The sequence below is a fragment of the Benincasa hispida genome, chromosome 2, assembly GCF_027475165.1.
Source record: "Benincasa hispida cultivar pf3 chromosome 2, pf3_genome.v1.1, whole genome shotgun sequence".
NCBI lineage: Eukaryota > Viridiplantae > Streptophyta > Magnoliopsida > Cucurbitales > Cucurbitaceae > Benincasa > Benincasa hispida.
This window is the reverse complement of record NC_143479.1, coordinates 59,391,682-59,407,472: the sequence shown is the minus strand read 5'-3', so window position 1 is coordinate 59,407,472 and position 15,791 is coordinate 59,391,682. Positions and strand designations below refer to the sequence as shown.

The 15,791-nt window shown below is 33.4% G+C and overlaps 1 protein-coding gene across 1 annotated transcript; it reads left to right on the top strand.

Annotated features, from left to right (window-relative positions):
* Positions 1-11,442: 11,442 nt before the first annotated feature.
* LOC120072265 (protein NDL1-like) lies at positions 11,443-15,388 on the top strand. The gene is made up of 11 exons (XM_039024696.2): positions 11,443-11,729; positions 13,152-13,251; positions 13,371-13,468; positions 13,576-13,664; positions 13,750-13,810; positions 13,892-13,978; positions 14,069-14,146; positions 14,247-14,303; positions 14,453-14,508; positions 14,590-14,725; positions 14,880-15,388. The coding sequence occupies exons 1-11, from the start codon at positions 11,670-11,672 to the stop codon at positions 15,090-15,092; spliced, it is 1,035 nt and encodes a 344-aa protein (XP_038880624.1). The 5' UTR covers positions 11,443-11,669; the 3' UTR covers positions 15,093-15,388.
* Positions 15,389-15,791: the final 403 nt, after the last annotated feature.

Here is a 15,791-nt window from a genome sequence, read left to right as displayed (position 1 = left end):
TCCAGGAGGACTCCATTGTTTAGTAAACACCAAAGGTAAACAATTGCCTAGCGCGCACTAGACGATAGGTGCAAAAGCTAAACGATCGATTAGACGACAACGAGGTTATGAAGCCTGGTCGTCTAGGCGATTTCTTAACGCGGTGAAAGGTAAACGATTTACCGTGCGTTGCTAAGCGATCGCTTAGTCAGTTACTAAGCGATGAAGCTTGCTGAGTTAAACAATCATCTAGTGCGCCCACATGTTAAACGATACATGGGCATCCCATCGTCTACACGACCCGATACTCAGCGATCGCTAACCCCATCGTCTACACAATCCGATCAACCCTTGATCGTCTCCTTCCTCGAAGAACTGAAACCCTGCTCCGAACTTCTTCACGAACGACTCAAGACTCAAACTGACTTTGAATTACAAACTCGATAGCGATTAATAATGCCCAAAAACGTAGAGGCCTTTACAATCAACCGAAAATGTAAAAGAATTAAATCAAACTGAGGCATACATCCCAGAAAACATCTATTAATCCACACGTCCACAACAATTTAACGATTAAATAGTGCAGACATGCACCCATCAAGAATGTACATGTAATTCGTTGCAACAATGAAATTGGAATATCAAAACCTGACTCTAATACCAATTGAAGGAAGTCTTAACGAAGAGCATCCATGAGCACGTTCGGATCTTTCCGATTTTATTGTGACCAAAATACAACACATACATTCTACCAGAGAATTATGCAAATTAACATTAATTAACGGCATGCTTCGAACAATAAAACAAAAAGGAAAGAGTTCTCATACCAGTTGAAGACTCTCTTCAAACGTCGAACTCAAAGCAGCGAAAGAACCTCTATAAGCTTTATCGCCCAACAAATCAGTCGGCTGCGGCAACACGATCATCTACATGAACGACAGCAACACGAACAGTCACGAACAAGTAAATAATGGGGACGACACCACCAGTTGGAGCCCTTTATATTCTCAAAGTGAGAATCCAAAGTGTGGTCTTTGGTAAATTTGGTAAAGGTAGGAGAAAAGACAGATCGTATAGACGATAAGCAAGTGGGAGAGAAAGAGTTATCATATAGCAAAGATGCTTATCGTTTAGATGATGCTAATTGATTAAACAATCGTTTAATAAAAGGTAGATGATCATTTAGAAAACGCAGCACGCTATGCGATCGTTTAGGAGAGCTAAGCAATCGTTTAGAGAAAGGCGTGCGATCGTTTAGTCATTGGTGTGCGATCGTTTAGACAATGAGATATTATTAGATAGGCTCTCAAGCTAGGCGATCGTTACGTTTTCACACCGATTGCAAATTTTCGAACTTTTCTTTTTGGAAAATGAAACCAAATTTCATTTTATTCATCGGTTACCATTACCAAATGCGGCTACTCCCATTAGCGAACGATTGAGGAGAATGATACGGCCAATTATCTCATAATTAACCAATTTAAAAATTAATGAACATAATCATATTATATTCTTACCCTATAGTTTGATATCACATATCTACTATAGTAATTTCTCTTCCACTTGTTATAAATCATATTTATATCTAATTTCCTCCAAAATAATGTATCTCATACATACATTTAGCCAATTATATCATATATAATTAACCAGCTCAATTATATCATATATAATTGAACTCCATTTTGTCAATTTGAACATTTCAAACTAACCCAAATACTGATTCTTGACTTTATCCAAGCTACCCAAGGGACCTAATGGACCTGTGGTTCGAAGCTCCAGCGGTACGTGAATGGCTGACTAAACTCTTTAGCCACGAGATCCACCATTCGTTAACTGTCAGGCATTCCACGAAAGACCAACAACTGAACTCTTCTTACCACATATATATTTATGTGTCCATCGGATATAACCAATCATGAGTACGATGACCCTTCACAGATGCCCGTAAGTACAACTGGGCCAATTTACCGTTTTGCCTCTGTAATTACATCTCACGTCTTAAGTACTACTGATTCCTCTAATGAACAATACAACAAAATTCAATTATGTGTGAACACCTCTCGGGCCAAGAGAAGGTGTGTGACGCTACATCGTTCAAACCCTGTTATTAGCCCTTAAGGGAGCTATGTATCTACTTACCCCTGCCTTGGGGAAGGAGTGAATTTCATCTTGTGTAGTTGAGTTCCCAGCTCCCAAATCAGAGGAATCCCCAAAATGGTAGATTTGAATCGACGACCTGGCCACTCCCACCCATACAAATCAAAGGACTACCCTCAATGGCAGGAGTTCTCAACTCACTCAGGATTGAGGTCATGTTACCTATGGTCATCTTAGTGAAGTGAAGTCTCCCTCATGAACGACGTTATATAACGAGATGTTCACACTTCATGGTTAGGTCTTATACAAACTCTTTGTATAGGACGCCCACACTCGCATGTTCCCTACACGAATGATCAAGATCAAACCATCTGTGACAAATCACAACACTTGTGACCATTCCACAAAGCGGGTCGTATCCATAGTGTTACTTAGATAGGGTTTCCCTCCTTTATCCATATAATACATATCATTTTGATTATCACTCAAGACATGATCCACTTGTATGTCACCACATACATGCTTCAGTTACATACAGATAATCAGAGATTTTATGTTATTGGTTTATGGTAAAGCAAATAAAACATATAACTGAGCAAAAGCAAGATGTAAAGTAAATATCATATATTATACAACACAAGCGTTCGTACAAACAGTTTACAAACTACAGGACACGAGACTTTAAGGCATCAACCCCAACATAAACAACATCAAATTTGTTAAACAGATAGTAGGAAACGAAATGATAGAAAACAGATTCCCCCTATATAAGACCAAATCCTCCAATATATGAATGAATTCAAGAGGACTTACGTCATCCATGAGGAAAAACGAGAAAGTACCTCGATTCAGTGGAGTAGGTTCCGTTGGGCATTCATTCTGGGCAGAAAGATAAACTGAGCTACAACTTCTTATGTTATGGGCTTGCTGCTTTTCATCTTACCTAAAAGTCCCACGAAATAGTTGAATGAAGACCCTAAGATTACGCATTCAGTTTCTGGTAGTAGATCCATAATAAAAAAAAATGTGTTTGTGATTGTTCCAGAAGAAATGAAACAAAAGATATGGTAGAGCTAGGATGGTTATTGTATGAAGTCTATCCAATGCTAAATGCGGAGGCGCATAATAGATTGATATGAAATGAGTTGTCCCATAATAAAACCTGTAGTTGTCGTTGGTATTCTCGACGAAGTCTATATATATACCCACATAAGGTGGGGAGACCTCGTGAAACAACAAGTGAGAATGGCTAGGTTGATAGTGTTGGGAATGTCCTAGAACTCACAGTTCGTGTAAACATTCTATTTATCAATAATAATGACTTGTTGATTTTGCATCTTATTATGAAAATCTAATAAACATATCCATGGATATAGTTTGCATACTGTAACTTTATGTAGTGACATAAACAAGATCAAGTTGACAGTATATAGCCTAAATGGTCTGATAAGTATATGGATGAAATTGGGTATCTCATCCTGATAACACTATTGGATGTGGCCCACTCTATAGTTGTTACAAGAAGTTGTAAAGTTCTACAAACGATATATTTCACAAATCGTTCATGTTGAGACATATGAGTGAGAGCATCTTATGCAATGAGTTTGCATATAGACTGGACCACGAAAATAGTCACTTTTCTTTATAACAACTATTTACTGTTAAAACTGACTATTTCATTTATCAAATAACCTAGGTTAACTCACTCTTAATTTTGAGCTAGTTATGAACTCCTGTTTGTTCGGGATTATCCTTTGATCTGCAAATGGTGAGAGTGGTCCAACAACACTACTCAATAAGCTTCCCATTTTGGGGATAAGACCAGATGATAGTTGGGGACAAAACCTTGCAAGATGAAATTCACTCCTACCCGATTTAGGGTTAGGAGATAGGTTATTCTCTTAAGTACTAATTCCAGGTCTTGAACAATCAGAGCCCCGCCTTCTCATGACAGAGAAAGGATTTGATTCGTAAAAATTATGAATCAGAATTGTTCATTAGAGGGTCAGTAAGAACTTAAGGAACAAGATGTATTCACAGGGTTAAAACGATAATTTTGACCTAGCTGTGATTACGAACAACCTGCGAAAGATTGACTTACTGATTATGGTTATAAAGTGGATATAATATATCTACAAGGAGGGGAGTTCGATTATGGGCTATAGTGGAGTGTCCCATTAGTTAACGAATGAAGGTTAGATCGGATAATGAGTTTAGTCGATTAATCTCGAATCATTGGAGCCCATGATCTGTAGGTCCACAAGGTCCCCTGATTAGCTCGTAAATAGTTAAGCTTTAGAGTAGCTTGAGAAATTAATTTGAAACGTTCAAATTAAACGAATTAGGAGAATATATATTTAAATATGATTTAAATATATGAAGATGATTATTGTGTAGTTGATATTAAATTAATTTATGAAATTAATTTTAGAAAATTATTTTTCAGTTTTAAAAATCAAAATGGTTTTTGAAATCAAATTTTGGTTTTAAAGAAAAAATGGAAAATTAGTTTGCATGCACAAAATGGAAAAACTTGATTTTCTAATATCATCTTCTTCATGCTCACACAAAGCCCACTTCCTCTTCTTCATTAATACTCCAAGCATAAGCTGCAAGCCATGCATCTCTTCTTTGCATGTTCATCTGCAATAAATTAAGAAGATTTGAGTGAATTGAAGACATGCATTACACATAAATTTTGAGAGAAAATTTCAGCTAGAAGAAAGGTTCTTCGGAAGTGTGCTGCTATGAGTTTTTCTCTATTCTTCATTGCTTCAAGCTATTCTTGAGTCCCACAACTCGGTCTAAAGCTCCAAGAGGATAGTGGGGAAGATCTTGAGGTGTTCATGATGATCTTTGGTGAAGACCGTTGCTGATTATCCAAGTTCTTGAAGAGTCCTACAAATGTATGATTTAAAACTCTCTTATTTAGATGAGCATGCTTTAATCTTTGCCAAAATTAGTGAATTTGAATGCTTATAGATCCTTGATACTTCCGCTGCATGTTTTCTTACTCTAACAGATAGCTGGGTTAAAGAAAAGGCAAGTATGAAAAGACGTGTTGCGTAATTGTCCCTGTAAGCAGCTGGATTCTTTCTTGGTCACAAGATACAAAGCAAGACTAGTTGCACGATGTTTTTCTCAAAGACATGGTATTGATTATGAGGAGATATATTTTCTAGTGGTTGATGTAATTACACTAAGATATTTAATTGGTCGAACTGTGTATGAAAGTCTAGATATGCATCTTATGAATGTAGTCGCAACATATTTATATCAATCTCTTGATAATGTTATTTACATGAGAATTCCAGAAGAATTTAAGGTATCTGAAACATATACATCAAGTTTCTAGGAACTGTACTCAATAAAGTTACAGAGATCAATCACTATATGGATTGAAACAATTAGAACGGATGCGACACAATTACCTGAGTAGATATTTATTGAAATAAGGATATCAAAATAATCCAATATGTCTGTGTGTTTTTATAAAGAAATCACAATCAGGATTTGCTATTATAACTGTATATGTTGATGACTTGAATATAATTGGAACTCTTGAATAGCTTTTAAAAGCAATAGAATATCTTAAGAAAGAATTTGAGATGAAAGATCTTGAAAAAACAAAATTTTGCCTTGGTTTGCAAATTGAGCATTTAGCAGATGAAATATTTATTCACCAGTCAACTTATACAGGAAAAATTTTGAAAATACTTTATATGGACAAATCACATCCATTAAATATTCAAATGGAATTCCGCCCATTGGATATAAAGAAAGATATATTTCGATCTCGAGATGATAATGAATAATTTTTTGGTCCTAAAGTACCATATCTTAGTGCAATTGGTGCACTTATGTATCTTGCTAATAATACAAGACCAGTATTACATTTTCAGCAAATTTATTAGCTAGATATGGTTATTCTCCTACAAAAAGACATTAAAACATAATTAAGCATATATTCTGTTATCTATGAGGAACAATCGATATAAGTTTGTTCTATTCAAATCAATCAAATTTTGATCTAGTTGGTTATGCAGGTTTTGGATATTTATCTGATCCACACAAAGTTAGATCTCAAACATGTTAACTGTTCACATATGGAGAGACTGCTATATCATGGCGATCGGTGAAACAGACCATAACGACCACTTCCTTAAATCATACTAAAATTTTACAATACCAAGGCTAGTCGAGAATGTGTATGGCTAAGATCAATGACTCATCACATTTGTGAAACATGTGGCTTGTCTTCTAATAAAAATCTTTCAACAATATTATACAAAGACAACACAGCTTGCATAACCCAGATCAAAATGAGGATATATTAAAAGAGATAGAACAAAACATATTTCACCGAAGCTTTTCTACACTCGTGATCTTGAAGAAAATGACGATATCATTATACAACAAATTTGTTCGAAGGATAGCCTGACAGACTTGTTTATAAAGGCATTACCAACTGTAACTTTAGAAAAATTGATACACAACATTGGAATGCGGCGACTCATAGATCTTAAGTGATGTTTTCATGAGAGGGGGTAAATATATTGTATTCTTTTAGGAGTATATATTATATGAAACATGTAATTTTTTTTCCTTTCACTAGGGTTTTTTCCCATTAGGTTTTTCCTAATAAGGTTTTAACGAGATATATTTCATATATATATGGGCATCTAAGGTGAAGTATTATAAATATTATAAAAATAAATAGATTTCCATTGCTTAGTGTCTTAAAAGTCATGGGTCAATCTTCATGTTGTCCATGTGCCTTATAGTTATTTATGCTTGGTATCCATGTAAGGCCACATCCTACTTGCCACTTTGCATATAAATAGTGATATTTTGTGGATATTAAGATCACACATATTGGTAAGAAATCCACTTAAAATTTCCACTAAATTTTCATATTATTAAATTTTTATAATTGTAGTTATTTTAGTTTATTATTATATTATATTTATTTGTTCATTATTATTATATTATATTTTCTCCATATCCGTTATGCTTGGTTGTGCTCCTCAATTTCACAATCAATTTTTTTATTAGTTCAATTGAACATCATCTTTTTTCTCAACTATATATGATAAAGGTAAATTGAATCTTTTATTTTAAAATTGAGAGTACAGATTTTATGGTTGTTAAATCTCCGTTTGGTAACCATTTTATTTTTTGTTTTTATTTTCGAAAATTAAGCTTATTTTCTCACATTTTCTTACCATGGTTTGCATCTTTTTAAATAAAGAGTTGAATTCTTTGCCAATTTCAAAAAAACAAAAACAATTTTTTTTTTTTTTTTAGGTTTTCAAATTTTGGCTTCGTTTTTTAAAACATGGGTAAAAAGTATATAACAGATCAAGAAATTTAGAGGTGAAAATGGTGCTTATAGGCTTGATTTTCAAAAATTAAAAATAAAAAAACGAAGTGGTTACCAAACAAGGCTTAAGTTATACTCATTTAGGGGTTGTTTGGGGGATCGGAATGAGATAAGTTTGTAATGTAATGTACTCCAAAACTCATGTTTTGATTGAATATTTTGAGTCTCATTTGTAATACCGAACTCATTCCATTCACACGGTTTTCAGCTCAACCCTCTTTTCTACTGTTTTTACATTTCACGATTCTATTTTCATTCCGCTCTCGATTCCTCACACATCCAAATATCTTCCCAAATTCTCAATAATCTTAATTACATCCCAACTCTCTAAACCACCATTTACATCCATTTTATTCACTCACACCTCTATATATATATTATCTTTTGAGGTTAGGTGAAGGAATGTGAGGGAACCATCCAGAAATTGCCAAATGTAAGTGAAGTTAATATCAAAATATGATTAAAATGGGCATGATTAATAATTGAGTCTGATCAAAGGCAAGCAATCTCTCATTTTTTATTTTTCTTTTCTTTTCTTTTCTTTCTTTATTTTATTTTATTTAAATAAATAAAGAAATAAAAGAAAATAAACTTCAAAGGACTCATTTTGTACACGTAATCCGTACCTACATCATAAGGGTATGGCCCACGTGGATCCCACGAAAAGAGCATCCAATGGCAGGTGTAAGCATCACTATGACACCAATCAGCTTTTAGTCAAACCCAATATGTTGGGCCCCACCTGCCTCATCATTTCATTTCGTCTTCTACAAATTTAAGATGAAAAAAATTAATTTATAGATTTATTAATAATAGTGAAGGAAGTGGATAAAATTTAGGTTCATCTTCTCGGAGCTGATACGAGTCAATCATTTATTGATTTTGCTATATTTATAATTTTAGAAATATATTACTATACACTTAATTGGGAATGAGTATGATAGACCAAAAAATCGAATTAATTGATCGAATTGAAGTCAGTCGGGTTGGTTTAGAAAAATTCCAAATCGAATTTTTGTTTAAAACAAAATTTAAAGAATAAAAGACCAACTGATCGACCAACTTTTTCTCATCGATGGTCGAGGTCGGTTTGAACATCTATTAAACCGACCATAGTCGATTCGAGGACGGTTTGGTCGAAAAATCAACTTCGACCAACCAATGCTCACCCTCACACTTAATTATTAGCTCTAAAAGTACTACACGTAGCAATTATTCTGATAATTAAAATATGTTTGGTTGACAATCTATATTATGCTTTGTGTTTTTAGATTCATTGAATTCAACAATTATACGTTTGACAAATTATCTAAATTTTGTTTTTCAAAAATGTTTTTGGAATTTGTGAGACGAAACTAACACTTTTAAGTTTTCAATATATCCCAATCTCGAACTTTAAACTATAAAATGCATAGTTATATTGAATAAGATATAAATATTTACAAATGCAATATTTGATGTTATAAACTCAAATTATTTTATTTTTAAATAAAATATATATTATTTAATGTTTTGTAAATTATATACTACTATAGAAAAATAATTATACAAAAAATTTTAAACACAAATATAAACTAATTGATAATATTTTATAATCAACTTAATATTTAGCAAGTAACTACGAACTAGTTTCATGGTTTACAAACATGGTATCAAGTACATGCAAGATAATTGATTAAGTTATAATTAAATTTATGAATCTACCCCTAAACACATATCTAACACGTATCTGAAAAATATGATATATATATATATATATATTATTATTATTATTAAATCTCTTGTTTTTTAATTCTCTACCAAATTGTAACAGTTTCTTTAATCTTAAAAGAGTTAAATTCTAAGTTTGATTTCGAACTATTTTAGTTGACCGTAGGATATGTTTTTACTTTTTTATTTGAGATGATTTGTAATGAACAACATCAAATCAATAACATTTTTACTACATTAACGATATATTGAAAAAATAAAAACTTTAAAATTTATGTTTAATCATGTACTATCAAAATGAACATAACTTAACTGGTATACTGTTTGTATTATAATCTTGAAACTAGATGATATTGTATCTTTATGGTGCATCAACATAATCGACTGTTTGATTATGACCTAAGGAAGGAGTCATTTTTATATCGATTATATTTTTTTGGTCAACGATTGATTATCAAGAGTGAAATTATTTTAAATGATAAAATTATTGAAAATATTTACAAATAATAGTAAAATATCACAGTTTATCTGCGATAAACTGCAATAGATTACTATTTGTGTCTATCATGATACAGATAGATACAAGTATTAGTCTATCATAGATAGAATAATAAATTTTTATTATATTTATAAATATTTTGATTAATTTTCCTATATTTAAAAACAATCTTTATCAAAATATATACAATATTTTATCGAAACCAAGATTTATTTTTCTCTCTCCCTAGTGCCAACACATTGCTTGATTTATTTCACTTGAAAAATATATGATCATATATATATATATATTGCAAAGGAATATATGATCATATATCCACACAAATCATATTAGAAAGTTGTACTCCACCACTCCCAACATTATTTTTCTTAACGACAACATATTAAAGATGGTATAAATTTGAAAAATATATCATCTTATTATTAAACCAAATATTTGTTTGTACTAACATGTCTTGTTTATTTGTTGGCATACACATTATTTTACTATTTATTTTTATATCAACATATATGTTAACGGTATATAGATATACATGAGAATTTCCTCTTTACCCTTAAATATTTCCATAATGACTATTCTGGCTTCAAAATCACATTCCTAGTATTCTGTACTTACCTTTTATGCATTTTTTTTCTCTCTATTTTATTCTACATTCTCTCCATGTTACTATATCATCCAACAATTTTTATTTTGTCCTCACATTTTTCATATATATATATATATAACAACTGTCGATGAGGGATTCAACATCCAATCTCTAAGGAGAAAGATCTTACCCGTTGCCGTAAAGTGCACTTTGGCAACATATATATAATTTTACCCATGATCTTATTTATTACTTTTAAATTTCATGTTAGATATTCATTATTTATTTACTATATTAAAAAATGGCTATAAGATTTTTTTTTTTTTTTTTTTTTTACTTTCCTTTGAATACTTAACGAGGCGTTTGAGTTGGTTGTTATAGTCCCTATGTTATTATAATTGGGTTATAATAGTTTTGTATTTGGGACGTAGATTATTTTAGTTTGGATTATAGTAGTACGTATTTGAGATGTAAACTATTTTGGTCTAAAAAGAAAATAGTAAATACTGTAACAAGAAATAAAAAAAATGATGAATGTAAAATAGTAAAAATCGTAACAAATAGTAAGTATTGTAGCAATGGAGGTTTTAAAATAATATTGACTGTAGCTAGATGGAGAATACATCATAAATCTTTTCATGGTATCTATTTTACCCTTGAAATTATATCCTTGTGTTTTGTACTTAACTTTTTTGTGCCTTTTCTTTTTCCTATTTAATTTTACCATTCCTTTACGTCAGTGTGTTTAAAATGATATGACCTAATTAAGTTTCATAGGATGATGTGTGAAAATTTTCAAAATTTCAATAAATTTTCGTGATATCCACGGTTTTTTTAAAAAATAAATTAAAATATCGTATCATCCAGATGTCTGTAACAACGATAAATTTACTTATTTAAGTTATCGTCATCCTAAACGCAGTAAAAAGTAAAAAAGTAAAAAGATGTTTGCTGTCGTTTTAATGGCTAATACATGCCGTTTCGACGGCATCGGAATGACGTCGTTTAAGAGAAGTTGACGAATTTTATCCGTTTTGGTTTTTTACAAGCTGAGCTGGCGGGATTTTGACCACGGTTAACGGGTTAATTTCAGTTGGTGTAGAGGGTCTCCGAGCGTCGGTGGACATTAACCGTAGGTTAAATTTTGCCCGTTAGATAGATATAGAGGGAAAAAAAAATAATAATAAAAAAAAGATAAAATAGAGAGAGAAAAAAACAGAAAGAAAAGAGTTTATTAAAACAGACAGAGAGAAAAGAAAGAATCGCTTTGTATATAAGCCAACGAAGCCAAAGCCTATAATTCTGGAAGACGAGAGAAGAGAGTAAAAGAGAGAGAGAGAGAGGTCCTCCGTGAGCGACGGCGAGCGGCTGTTCTGGTGGTGGCGCTATTGGACGGACATAGAGCTACGGCCATGGCAGATTCTAATGACTCTGTTTCCGTCGACATGGAGAAGATCTATCTCGGCGGCAAGGTTCATCTAAATTTCAACTCATTTCTTCCATTTTTTTTTCTATTTGGGGGTTTTCTTTAATGCATTTGTTTATGGTGTATTTGAATCGTTTTTTACTTTTCTTTTTTGTCGATCGGGGGTTTTTTTGCTGATTTGATTGGCTTAATATCCCGTTTTCTTTTGACTGTGGGGCTGGGGGTTCTCATTATTGGTGAAATGTCTTATGGCATTCTATAGTTTTGTTTGGATGTGAAGAAAAAAGTAGGAAATTATTTGGGGATTGTAACTTTTCCACTCTTGTATTTCTTTTTTCCGTTCCGATCTGGTTCATTTCTGAGTCTTGATTGACCGAGGATTTTCCAATTTTTGCAAGTTATTAATAATTAAGTTCAAACCCCTTTTCCAAAAATTAATTAATTAGCTACTTAATGGGTTTGGTTTTGAGGTTACTTTCTTGATTCAGGGATCGGTGTTTTATCCCTGCTTGTTTAAATGCAAGATGTGATAACGATGGGCTTTGTGCATTTCCTATTTCTGGCTTCTGGGGTCCTTTTATTTTTCTTTTCTAATTGTTACGTTCTCTTTTTGGTCCTTATTACATTCAATTTTTCTTTACCTCTTTTGATAAAGGGTTTTCGACTGGTTGAGCTTTTATGAAGGTAACAACGGATTGAAGACATCTTTAGTTTGTGCTTTTTAAAGATCTTTAATTGTTCTGTTTGGGGTATATAGTTATTGTTCGTTTGAACTTTCCAATTATCAATTGGTTGCATAGACGGTATTGTCTGTTAGATATTTTTCCATTTTTTTTCCCCTTCTTCTTGCAGTGGTGGTATTTTATGTTTAAATTTCGTTTGCAGATTAAGATTGTTTTTACTTTTTTGACCTTTTTTTTTTTTTTTTTTTTTCTCGTTCTATGGTTGTATTCATCCCTCGTGAATGTGATACTGCCCGTTGCTGAAAGCAAATTGCGGTCTACTGAATAAACCTTATCCTTACCCACTTTTCTGGTTCTTTTCTTCTTTTTGTGATGAAACTTTATGTGTGTTAACAGGGATAGTTGCTTATTTATCTTGGCTGTTATAAGTTTTAAGCTATTGATAATTTAAATGCTGAACCATAAATTTGTTATGCGCACTACTTTTATAAAGTTATACTAAGTTGAAGGGACAAGTTAGCTTGGGCATCTTGAAAGGAAATGCACTTGGACTGTTCTTTACGGATATACTTGGCTGGAAATGTTGGACTATTTGAACTTTTTTCTTTCCTCAAAGGCTCCCCTTTTACTCTCACCCATAGTTCATGTGGAAATAATATGTAATTGGGACTACTATGAGAATGTTTCGTGTATTGACATTCTTCTTGATTCCAATGTTTTCATTTCCCCCTTTACTTCTCATATCATCTTGCTGACTTAAGATATGCCACTCATGTTATTTTCAGGAGCATCATGTACGAACTGGCCAGGGTTCTGTGTCTGTAATAGTCTGTGGAGACCAAGACAAGCCGCCACTCATTACTTATCCTGATTTGGCTTTAAATCGTAAGTGCTTGGAATTATCTTTATGTTGTGATTTTGGTGGTGATATTTTAGATATTTGGTTTCTTGTTATATTATGTGAGATAACTTTTAACTGGTGTCTTTTCCCCGAGTTCTTGCAGATATGTCATGTTTTCAAGGATTATTCTTTTTCCCGGAAGCAGCTTCGTTGCTACTTCACAACTTTTGTATCTACCATATCAGCCCTCCTGGACATGAGGTCTGTATTATTGTTGAGTAAATTTGTGTATGGATAACTTTGTGTTTGCTCATGAATACTATATTCACATAGTTTCCTTTTTGGAACTTTACCAAGAGTTCTTGCAGTTGGGAGCTGCTGAGATTTGTGAGGATGATCCTTCACCATCTGCTGATGATTTAGCAGATCAAATCCTTGAGGTTCTCAACTATTTTGGGTAATTACAATGCCCTTCTCTCCACTATTGAAAAAGAGATAAAAGATTATATTGTTGATTTATCATTGGGATATTTCTATTACAGACTTGGTGCAGTGATGTGCATGGGGGTAACAGCTGGCGCTTACATTCTTAGTCTTTTTGCTGTAGGTTCATCGTATGGTGAAATTCATTGTGAAGTTGAATCAAAAGTTTTTCTTGGTCTGACCAATTTTATTGTTTTACAGTTGAAATATAGAGAGCGAGTTCTTGGTTTAATTCTTATATCCCCCTTGTGCAAGTCTCCCTCTTGGTCCGAGTGGTTCTATAATAAGGTAGCCTTTTCAAGTCTTCATCATTCTCACACTGAAATAAACTCAAGTTTTTATACATGTTAAATAATCGCATATCCCTTGTAATTGCAGGTAATGTCAAACTTGTTATACTTCTATGGCATGTGCGGTTTGTTGAAAGAGTGCTTGCTTCAGCGGTACTTCAGCAAGGTAAATATAGTGTCCATTCTTAAGAGTTAATTTGTCTTTCTGTGTTCGTCTTTTATATTCTTGTTGACTGGATTCATGAGATTGTTATTACATGCAACAGGAGGTCCGTGGTAGTGTCGAAGTTGCCGAGTCTGATATAGTTCAAGCATGTAGAAAAGTATGTGCTTTATGTCAATCATTCAATTCTGAGAGTTTTGGATTGTCTGAAACTAGTTTGTCTTGTTTCTTTCTGTTGGGCAAACATCTCTTGTTAGTTCTTCAAATTTTTTGCGTGGTTTGAATAAGAGGGTATATCTATTTTGTCAGTTGCTGGATGAGAGACAGAGCAACAATGTTTTGAGGTTCCTCCAAGCAATTAATAGGTAAATGCTTTTCCCATCTCAGCCATTCTTTCCCCTGTCCACATATGTCAAATCTGCAACCTTGTGTTTGCCTTTTTGCAGAAGACCAGACATTACCGAAGGGTTGAAGAGGCTCCGGTGTCGTACTCTCATTTTCGTCGGGGACAGCTCGCCTTTCCATTCTGAAGCACTCCATATGATATCAAAATTGGATAGAAGATATAGTGCCTTGGTTGAGGTATGACATTATTCAAAAGAATGAAAACCTTCCTTTCAGCACGAAATGCATGCGATGGCTGAACAAGTGGTGGATGCATTCGGCATACTTCACTATGCAGCAGCAACTGCCTAGGTTTTGTTAAATAGTTAAACTCAACGATTGGTTAACGCAGGTCCAAGCTTGTGGATCGATGGTAACCGAAGAGCAGCCACACGCAATGTTGATACCTATGGAGTACTTCTTCATGGGGTACGGGTTGTATAGGCCGTGCCAGTTCAGCGACAGTCCACGGAGTCCGCTCAGTCCATCTTGCATCTCCCCAGAGCTTCTTTCTCCAGAAAGTATGGGATTAAAGCTAAAACCTATTAAAACGCGCATTTCTTAAACGTCAAAGGACATTTAGAATTGGAAAAGAAGAGAAGGCTTAAGCTTTGCATTCACAACTCTGTCTGTCTGGTCTATCTAGTCTGTGAGTTTTTCTTTTCCAGATTTTTGATTTGTTGAAGGGGCGTTTGTAGATAGGGAGAGATGTGAGGGGAAAAAAAGGGTATTTACATGATGGGTAAATAACTATAGGGAGATACACATTCATTCTTTTGTAGTCATCGGACATAAAAGAGATCATATTCTTGAACTCTGTGGGATTCATATATTCTTCAATCTGACCAATATATTTATTAATCAAGGATCTTGAATTGTGCTGCTGCGCTTCTGCTGCTGCGCTTCTGCTGCTTGTTATGAATAAGAGTAGAGTAGTATCATCATATTCTTTTTGCCCCGCAGTCCACATTCAAAACTCTATGTTTTATATTGTTTGTAGAGAAAAATACTTCTTTTCAATACTTAGTTTTGAGTTTGGTTTCAATTTAATTCCTTCAAAATGTTACAATAATATTACATTGAGATTTGAGTTTTGTTTCAGTCTAATGTTCTCAAGTTTCAAGATTTACACTACTAACCCCAATTTGTCACTAAACACCCACTTTCAATTGGACAACTTTATTTATTTATCAATGATGTTGAATTGAGCTACTACTGCTTGTTATGAATAATAGCAGTAGCATCATATTCTTTTTGGCCCCAC

Bases quoted from the DNA above. Each gene is read 5' to 3' on its own strand.
- LOC120072265 (XM_039024696.2), top strand. From the start codon at position 11,670: ATGGCAGATTCTAATGACTCTGTTTCCGTCGACATGGAGAAGATCTAT. The intron at 11,730-13,151 runs GTTCATCTAAAT...TGTTATTTTCAG, and splicing joins AGATCTATCTCGGCGGCAAG to GAGCATCATGTACGAACTGG. The intron at 13,979-14,068 runs GTAGCCTTTTCA...TTGTAATTGCAG, and splicing joins CCGAGTGGTTCTATAATAAG to GTAATGTCAAACTTGTTATA.